Consider the following 8,629-nt stretch of genomic DNA (forward strand, 5'->3'; position numbering starts at 1 on the left):
GGCGGGATGCTCGGGGCTGCGAGGCCGAGGCGGCCGCACAGACAGGCGGCAGCCACGACGCACCCGGGCGCTGCCTACCGTACCCGCAGGGCAGCGGCAACGCCTCCCCGCGCCGTGCGGGCGGCCGGGCCCCGCCAGCTGCAGGCCCTGCCCGGCCCGGCCCTGCCCCGCGGGGGGCGGCGCGGCGCGGCCCGGCGGCACGTGGTGGCGGCTCGGCCCATGTGACCGGCCCTCCCCGGCCGCCGCGGCTCAGCCCCCGCCCGGCCCGAGTCCCCGCCCGCCTCGCCCCCAGCGCAGCGCTCTCCTGCGTGCAGCAGCCCCGCACCGCAGGCAGCCGCAGCCGCCGCCGCCCCGGGACCCGGCGAAATGGTAAGAGCGGCGCAGCCGAGCGGGGAGGGCGGCGGGGGAGGCCTGCGTGGGGAGGGGTAGCGCAGCCCGGCGGGGCGCATGGCTGGGCTGAGCAGGCCCGGCTCGGCCCGGCGCGGCCCGGCCCGGCCTCGCGGCTCCGGCGGCCATTTTAGTCTAATTTTAGCCGGGTGCGGGGGGCAGGGGCGGTGGGAGCGGCCGCGGGATAGGAGCGGGTGGCCGGTCGGGCCGCGGCGGGGCCGCGGGCCGCCGGTTAGGGCCCGTCGGGCGGCGCAGCGCTCCCTGCGGCATCGCCCGGGCATGCGAGTGCCTGTACGTGTAAGGGGCGGGGGTCCGGCTGCTGCCGCCGGCCGCGGAGAGAGGGATTCCCGGCGGCCTTCCAGGGAAGCGGCTGCCGCGAGCCGCCGTAGTCCCGGGCCCGAGGACCGTCCGCGGCCGGCGTGGGAGCGGTCGGCTGGAGGCGCCGGCGCTGCCGCAGCCGCGCTGGAGCCTGAGCCAGGGTGGCCGAGAGCGGGTCTGGAGGACGCGGGGCGGCGGGACGCGCTTTCCTCGGAGGCGAACGCCGTCTCCGCGAACAAAGCCGCGAAAGGAGGCAGGCGAGCTCTCCCGGGGACAAAGCCGGCAGCTCCTAGCGAGCCGTGCACCTGCCTTCCCCAAGCAGCCTGCTCTGGCAGCGCCCTCCTCGTCAGATGCAATTGTTGGACCGAGAGCAAAGGCGCTGCAGATGAGGGGTTCCCTAAATTATCTTCTTTTTGGCGTGCTCTCGCTCCCGGTGTGTCCTGTCACTGCTTTGTTTTCTTGCCGGTTGAGGCTCAGGTTTTGAACAGTTTATGGGCCTTATGAGAGCTGTAGACTTTGTAACTGGTATTTTCGTATGAGGGAAGAGCAATCAAATTATGCTTGTGCACCAGTACGAAATAAATTCGGGAGTTTTTAAAGCGCGGTGTAGAAGCTGACACAATGCAGAAAACATTTCTGCTGCTTGGAGAGCCTTACATCACCCAACTAAATGAGAGTCATGACAGTGCTGGATGTGAGCTGCTGCTGTAGCATTTGTTCCACTACCCCCCCCAACTTAATACTACAAACTCCTCTGTTCAGATCCCACCACCCCACCCCCCGCAAATAAGCCAACTGCATGATAAGGTAATGGAAAACTGCTTGAGTAGTACAGTTGTCTGCCTGCTTGTCTAAAACTGCTGTCCAGAATCACAGCAGAAGATGCTGAGATCTGCAACAAGAGAGTCCAGAATTTACACCTCCTTTATTACATCTTCTGCCCCAACCCTGTAAAGACTGCTAAATTTCCAGTGTGTTCAGGTTGAGTGTAGTATTTCTGTATTTATGGGGGCAGGCAGGCAGGCTTTCTCTAGCACTGGGGGGCTATCGTCTTTTCTAGTGGGTGTTAATTTTTTGCTGTTTAAGTTATTCCTTTGATCTCATTTTACAGGCTTCTGGAGTTACAGTGAATGATGAAGTCATAAAGGTTTTTAATGACATGAAAGTCAGGAAATCTTCAACCCCTGAAGAGATTAAAAAAAGAAAGAAAGCTGTTCTTTTCTGCTTAAGCGATGACAAAAAACAGATAATTGTAGAGGAGTCGAAGCAGATACTGGTTGGTGACATTGGAGACACGGTGGAGGACCCCTATACAGCCTTTGTGAAGTTGCTACCTTTGAATGATTGCAGATACGCTTTGTATGATGCCACATACGAGACAAAGGAGTCGAAGAAAGAAGACCTGGTATTTATATTCTGGTGTGTAAAAAGCAATGCTTGCTGTTAAAATTGAATATGCTGGAGTTAGCACGAGATGACTGAATAACTGTCCTGTTGTGGTTTGTTTCTGTTTTGTTTTTTTTCTTCTTCTTCTTTTCCTCTCAAGGGCTCCTGAAAGCGCACCTTTAAAAAGCAAGATGATCTACGCAAGCTCTAAAGATGCCATTAAAAAGAAATTTACAGGTACAGGCCTACGCAATGTTTTTGCTCGTTAGTCACGGTGCCCTTTAGATGTCCAGCTTCTCACGAGTGCATTGTTGTACGTCTGTCTTTCCAGGTATTAAACACGAGTGGCAAGTAAATGGTTTGGATGATATTAAGGACCGTTCAACACTTGGAGAGAAATTGGGAGGCAACGTTGTAGTTTCACTTGAAGGAAAACCCTTATAAAAAGACAGACAAGTGCCATCTGGATCTAAGGAGCTTCCATTTCTGCAGCTCGTTCAATTGGAATAGTATTAGTCTCCCCATCCCCTTCCCTCCACAAAAAAATAAGTCCCTTTCCCCTAATGCCCCTGAAGGAGATGTAATTGTTAAGCAGTCTACCAGCGATCGCCATTAGACTGTTTAATCCTGGTAGTTTTATGTAGGATCCAAGGAATGCTTTCACGTCATCCTCTTAGCCAAAAGTGACGTGGCAGGCATTCCTTGCAACGTGTACAATGAATGTGATAGTTAATGTGAATAGTCTAGCAGACAGCAAAGGGTAAGCTAATTGAATGCCTTGAAAGTATCGTCCACTGGTCGGATGGTAGACTCTATACAGTATTACTTACAGTTGCACTTGATTGCAGTTCCATGAGGCTCTTGTGCATTCATACACCTCACCTGCCTTGACAAGCCTATTTTTTGTGACATGGCAGCACACAACACTATGCATTTAAAGCACTTTTTTGTAAGATGTTTGACCCGCCCCTCCCCCCCAAAGGAATGCCAATTAAGTTGCTGTAACTGTGTCATCAGATTATTGTAGTACCTCAGTTTCATTCCTGTTACATGCATATCTTTATAAATGAAGTAGCTGTTACGATGCCTTTTGTTTTCCATTGAATGTACACTACTGAACAGGAGTAGAAGTTAACCTGTTTACCATGTGAGTCTTGAAACACTATAAAGTTTTGTAAAACATCCGTCACGGTGGCAATTTCTGTACTGAAAAGAGCCTTAAATGGAACATTGTTGTGGTTTTTTTGTTTTGTTTTGGGGTTTGTTTCTCTCTCTTTTTTTTTTTTTGGAGATCAGAAAAAAAAACCCTGGCCACGTTGCAATAAAACTTGTGGCTTATTACAGAACGTTGCCTTGTTTTCATTGGAGAATATAGGGGTTTTTTTTAAGTGTTTAAGCCTATTTCGGATAACTTCTGTGGAAAGTATTGTAAAGATAAGCAATCATTAATCTCCTGTTAAATAATAATCAAGTTGGGGTTGTTTTGGTGTTTTGTTTTGTTTTTTGGGGGGGTTTCTTTTTTTCATTCCTGATCACAGTTTAGCTTTACAATACTTTGTGGCTCTGTTCTGATCCTTCGATAAAAGGACACGATCCTAGTTTACTGTCAAAAGTAAAGAAGCTACCACCTTCTGGAGACCATTAGTTGTCATGAAAACACTTGTGTCAGAAATGCAAAACCATGAAGCAATTAACCACGCAGTGTGTTTCCTACCTGAATGTTCTTAAAAGTTCTACATGGCAGAGCAAAACCTTGCACAAAAATCTTCAGCAGCTTGCCGCCTTTTCCAGTGAGGTGGTGTGTAATGACAGTTAGGTGCAGAATACGAAGCTGATCAATAATTTTTGTTTGAGTGTTGAGCAGTTAAAGTGGACCTGGTACAAGAAACAGCCCAAGTGAACTGTTCTACTTGCGAGCTTCTATGTAAATAGAACTGGAAAGTGTTTGCCACTACTGAGGCTTGCACTGGGGACATGTTTTGGCTGGGCGCCAAATAATGCTCTCCTTATAGAGAATTTGATCTGCTCTGTGTGAGCAATCCACCGTTGGCCAGAGCTATTTATGGCAAACACATGCTTTTGTATCTTGTCATCGTTATCCACAAATGGCAAAACTGGACATGATTCTCCTGGTATGCATAAAGGAGCGCTGTGAGGCAGCCGCTCGCAGCTGAGCTGTACGCGCTGCTAGAAGGAATGCTCTTCACCTTGTTTTCAAAAGTTGGGAGAGTACAACTGTGGCGCTTTGAAACGCAGGCCCTCTGCGTTCAGTCCGTAGCCCTGTTGGAACAGGGAAGCAGGCAGTAATCAAAGACATTTTTATTCTTCCTTTCTTTTTTTTTTTTATAGTTCAAATAACCTACTGGTACTGTGTTTAGGCTCTCTTGTCATGTAGAACTTTAAGACTTCGTTTCAGGCTTCTGGCTGTCCCTATGACTTGCACACCTCATTGTGTTAGCTGTTCTACGTAGACTAAACTTCAACTAAAAGGCATGATGACCACTGACTTACTAAGTGTATTACCGAGTCTTGGTTTTGTTCTACAAAACTCTCCTTTCAGGTACCTTTTAAGGGTGAGAAGTAACTGATGGTATGCATGTTGTCTAGAGATTTAAAAACAAACCCCCACATTACCTTTTTATTCCTCAAAATAGTCTGTTCCTGATTATTCACGTTGTGTGCAAAGCCCAGTTTAATGTAAAGACCTCCTTTGTGCTCTATGTTTGACTTGCGTTCAGTACAGTATAAATGCAATGATCTTTTACCTGATTACTTTGTCTTTCTCACAAGGTATAAATGGTTTCTTTAGAAAAATGCCAAAACTGAAAAAAAAAAATGTTTTAAATTTTAATAAACCATTTGAATTTCATTGTAGACAGTGAACTTTTTGGGTTGTTTTTAAGCAGTACGGTGTTTAAATTGATTGTTTTGTCTTCGCTGCAAACAGCCTGGAAAGATGTCTGTGGCTTTCTTAAGTTGAAGATTAAATGTTTCTTTTTTTTCTTCACAGTAGCTTAGGTGTTACCTTCACTCAGTCCAAGTAGGTCCTAAAAATTTAAGCACAAACTCTTATTTATGTGAGATTCTTAACCAAAACAAGTTCTGGATCCAAAAGGATCAGCCTGCCTTCGGTTTGTTCTTGAAATGACTGACTGACTGACCGACTGATGCGAGGTCCAATTCAGATGGCTTGCTGTAGAAAAGAAAATAACCAACCAACCAACCAAAAAAAACCCACAAAATAAATTAAAAACAAAAAAAAAGGGAAAAAAAAAGAAAAAGGAAAAAAAAAAAACCCAAACAAACCTGAACAAAACCCAAAACAATAAAGTGCTACAGAACTGTTACTGTTTGAATTATTAAATGAATGAGAGACAGCTGGCATCTGTTCCAAAATGGTTTGTCAGCTGTTGTTTTCTGTCATTATGCAAAATGGTGAGGGCCTCATTGTGAGCGAGGAGTGGAGGAAAAGCCTCTCTCCAGTTGAGTATCTTCTGTGTATCTCCGTGTAGATGTGACTTTGGGGTGTCTTGGCTTCGGTTATCGAGAAAAGAAAGGTGTTAAATAAAGTTTTCCTGAGAGCAGTAGCTTGTGCAGAGATGGCATTTTTCTTCTAAAACCCAGTACTTTGAGCCCCAGCGGTCGTTCTGTTCGATTTGGTAAATCCTGGAAGAGGTACAGACAGGCGGGGTTGATTTCTCTGGAAAGGGAAATCAGTCCCAAGACTGGGGTGAGTAGGTGATGTTTATGCTTGTGGCAATTTTTAGACATGCAAAGCTTACATTTATATAGACTGGAGTGTAAGAACCACTCCTGGTCAGGTCATTAAATGGATTTGGAGTATGTTCAGTTAAAACCCAAAGTGTTCTAAGTGGGGAGATGACTCTTGTGTACCGTTCCCTCCGAATGAGAGATGGAATACAGCGATTGCCACAATCCAATAATAAGCTTTACTCTCTTATGCCAATTCCAGTATAAACCAAATTGTAATGTCTGCCTCTTTTTAGTTTATTTTACTTTTAACAAACTCCTAAGTTCCCTTCAGTTTGGTGGTGGTGAGTTTTAACGACTGTAGAGTGAAACACGCGGCACTAACGGTGGATGAAAGAACATCAAATGTAGCACCTGTCTATATAAGTATTGAATTTCTTTGAAATATTTCCAATTTTGAGAACCTGGCATAAAATAAAATTAATTTAAATGTCTTCACGTGTCGAGTTTTTGTTTGTGTGTGTGTGGTGTGTGTGTGTGTGCTATGCAGCACCTGCACTTGGCCATTGCCTTTGGGCTGGGAAGAGCCCAGGTGCTGCGAGAGGAGAGGTGGTGGAGTGAATGCGATTTCGTTACAGGGTTTCACCCTTTTCAGTTCAATACACGGCACTGGTGGCTCTGCAATAGGTATCAAGAAGTTTTTACTGTGCTGGTGCTGGAGGACCTTTTCCTTTGTTTTGGGTCTTGTTTTGTCCAGATGATCAGATGCATTTTGTTTTTAAAAAGCGAAAAGGCTGTTTAAACGGACAAGTCGGTTTTAACGCTTGGAAGAAAGGCAGCTGGTGGCAGCGTGTGTGTGTGTGGGGGGGGAAAGGTGAAGAATCATGGAGAGCAAAAAATGATCCTTTTGCTAGAAGTGATAGCTCTCCTTTTAATGTAAAATTTCATGGATCTGGGAACAGCTTAACTGAAAGTTAATTTTGTAAACAAAGCTGTCAAGAGCTTCATTGGATACCTTAGAGAAGAGAGGCTTTTGCTCTGTAGATGTCTTCTCAGTGTTTACCTAACAAGCTTTGGAAAGCTCTCTTTATGAAATAGTTTTTATACAAATTGCTGCTAAGTTTAACAAAAATGTTCTGTTCTCACTATATTCCTATTCAGTGCTTGTTTATACCCTATCAAATTTGGGCATTTCCCTGCCTCACCCCCCCACGCTGTTAAATCCTTAACAGCTCCCATACACCTTCCTATGTCTTTTGCCTATGCAATCTACTAGTAGCACCTGGGAAAAAACCCACCACTATAGTGAAAAATGAAAGCCTTGCAGAGGAAATTCAAAGAGGTAACAATTTATTGTCACTTGATAGAATTGTCTTTTTGTATTGTAAGGCTTGCAGCAAAAAAAAAAAAACCCACCAAAACCCTGTGTGCTGTGGTGGAGGCACTGAAAGTATTGAACTTACTGAAAGTAATTGTGACATAATGTTGAGTGTCTCATTGTAGGGTAATCTTTCTGGTGTCAGCTTTACTTTGTGGTTACTCAGGAAAGTAATGATTGGGAAAGAAACCTGAGGGTGCTGCTGGTTATTTTAAAACAAAAAGTTTCTAAATGTCAACTGAGATCATAAAAACAAAACAACAACACCCTCCCCCACCCCCCCCCAAAACCTCAATTTCCTGCTGCTAGCTTTTTCTCTCTTTTTTTTTTTCCCTTCTTGTGTGAACAGGCTTAGGAATGTGTGTGTGTGTGTAGCTGTAATCATGCCTCTCCTCTTCCACCTCTTTATTTTTAAAAACAGCTGTGTCACTGCAAATCCCTACCATCTGCCTGCCATCTTCTTTAAAGCTTTACAGACAATCTCCACTTGTACCTTTTAGTATCTATTTTTCCACTCCCTCGTTTGTGATTGGGAGGGTTTGATTTAGTAAAACTAAATGCTGTAATATTATGCTCCTCAAAAGCTTTTTTTTTTTTCTTTCCCCCCCATTATGCAGAAAGTTAAAAGCATCAGTTACTCTCTGGTGAGCACAGCTGCAGGGTATACACTGGCTTGAAAAAAAAGGAGATGTGATTTTTGAGAACCAGTTTAGAGAGCCTTATTTGTGTCTGCTTCCTCTTAGTGGCAGCGCTGCTTTCATCTGTGACCTTCTATTAAGGCTAATGCGAGAGCTAAGCTTTTCTTCCATCTTGGCTGCTTCATCAGAAAACTGAATGTGCATGTAGCAAACAAGGTGCAGAGAAGCAGAGGGAGGTTTAGAAGGAGCAGTTTTTCACACAGACCTGTACATCTGGCAAAGGGGAAAGGGGGGGGGGGGCAGAGGGGAGGCTTACAGCAGAGGATTTGCTTTTAGTTTCAGCAGGAGCTTGCAGCTGTAAAGACTGAGCTTATGTTATCTTTTGCTCTGGCTGAATGTACTGATTCCACAGTGTCAACTGTGCAATGAAATGTGAGCATACAGGTCTGTATCAGTGAAATTAGTTAACTCCTACAGCCATGAAGCCATGCTCTTGGCTGTCAGTATCATATAGGGGATGCACCTAAGCTACATTTGAACAGCCCCTTAAAAATGTGTATTGTGTGATTACACTGAATACAAGAATTAAGCCAGTACATCAGGAGTGAGGATGGTGTCATTCTTAATTAGGTGACTGCAAGTGACAAATATAATTTATGGTCATATATTATAGTCCTTAGCTCTGTTATTTAAGTGTGACTTAGCGATTAAACACTTCCCAGTCCACAGAATTCATTGCCTGCATAAATTCTTTCACGAAGCTGTAGCATAATTTTATCTCTTCAGCGGCTACACTGATGCAGGATCTGTC

At 45.3% G+C, this 8,629-nt stretch overlaps 1 protein-coding gene across 1 annotated transcript; it reads left to right on the forward strand.

Annotated features, from left to right (window-relative positions):
* Window positions 1–238: 238 nt before the first annotated feature.
* On the forward strand, window positions 239–3,370 carry CFL2 (cofilin 2). Its single transcript, XM_054162083.1, has 4 exons — window positions 239–369; window positions 1,817–2,124; window positions 2,252–2,328; window positions 2,423–3,370. The coding sequence occupies exons 1-4, from the start codon at window positions 367–369 to the stop codon at window positions 2,533–2,535; spliced, it is 501 nt and encodes a 166-aa protein (XP_054018058.1). The 5' UTR covers window positions 239–366; the 3' UTR covers window positions 2,536–3,370.
* Window positions 3,371–8,629: the final 5,259 nt, after the last annotated feature.

Source organism: Dryobates pubescens, chromosome 5 (genome assembly GCF_014839835.1).
Source record: "Dryobates pubescens isolate bDryPub1 chromosome 5, bDryPub1.pri, whole genome shotgun sequence".
NCBI classification, from domain to species: domain Eukaryota; kingdom Metazoa; phylum Chordata; class Aves; order Piciformes; family Picidae; genus Dryobates; species Dryobates pubescens.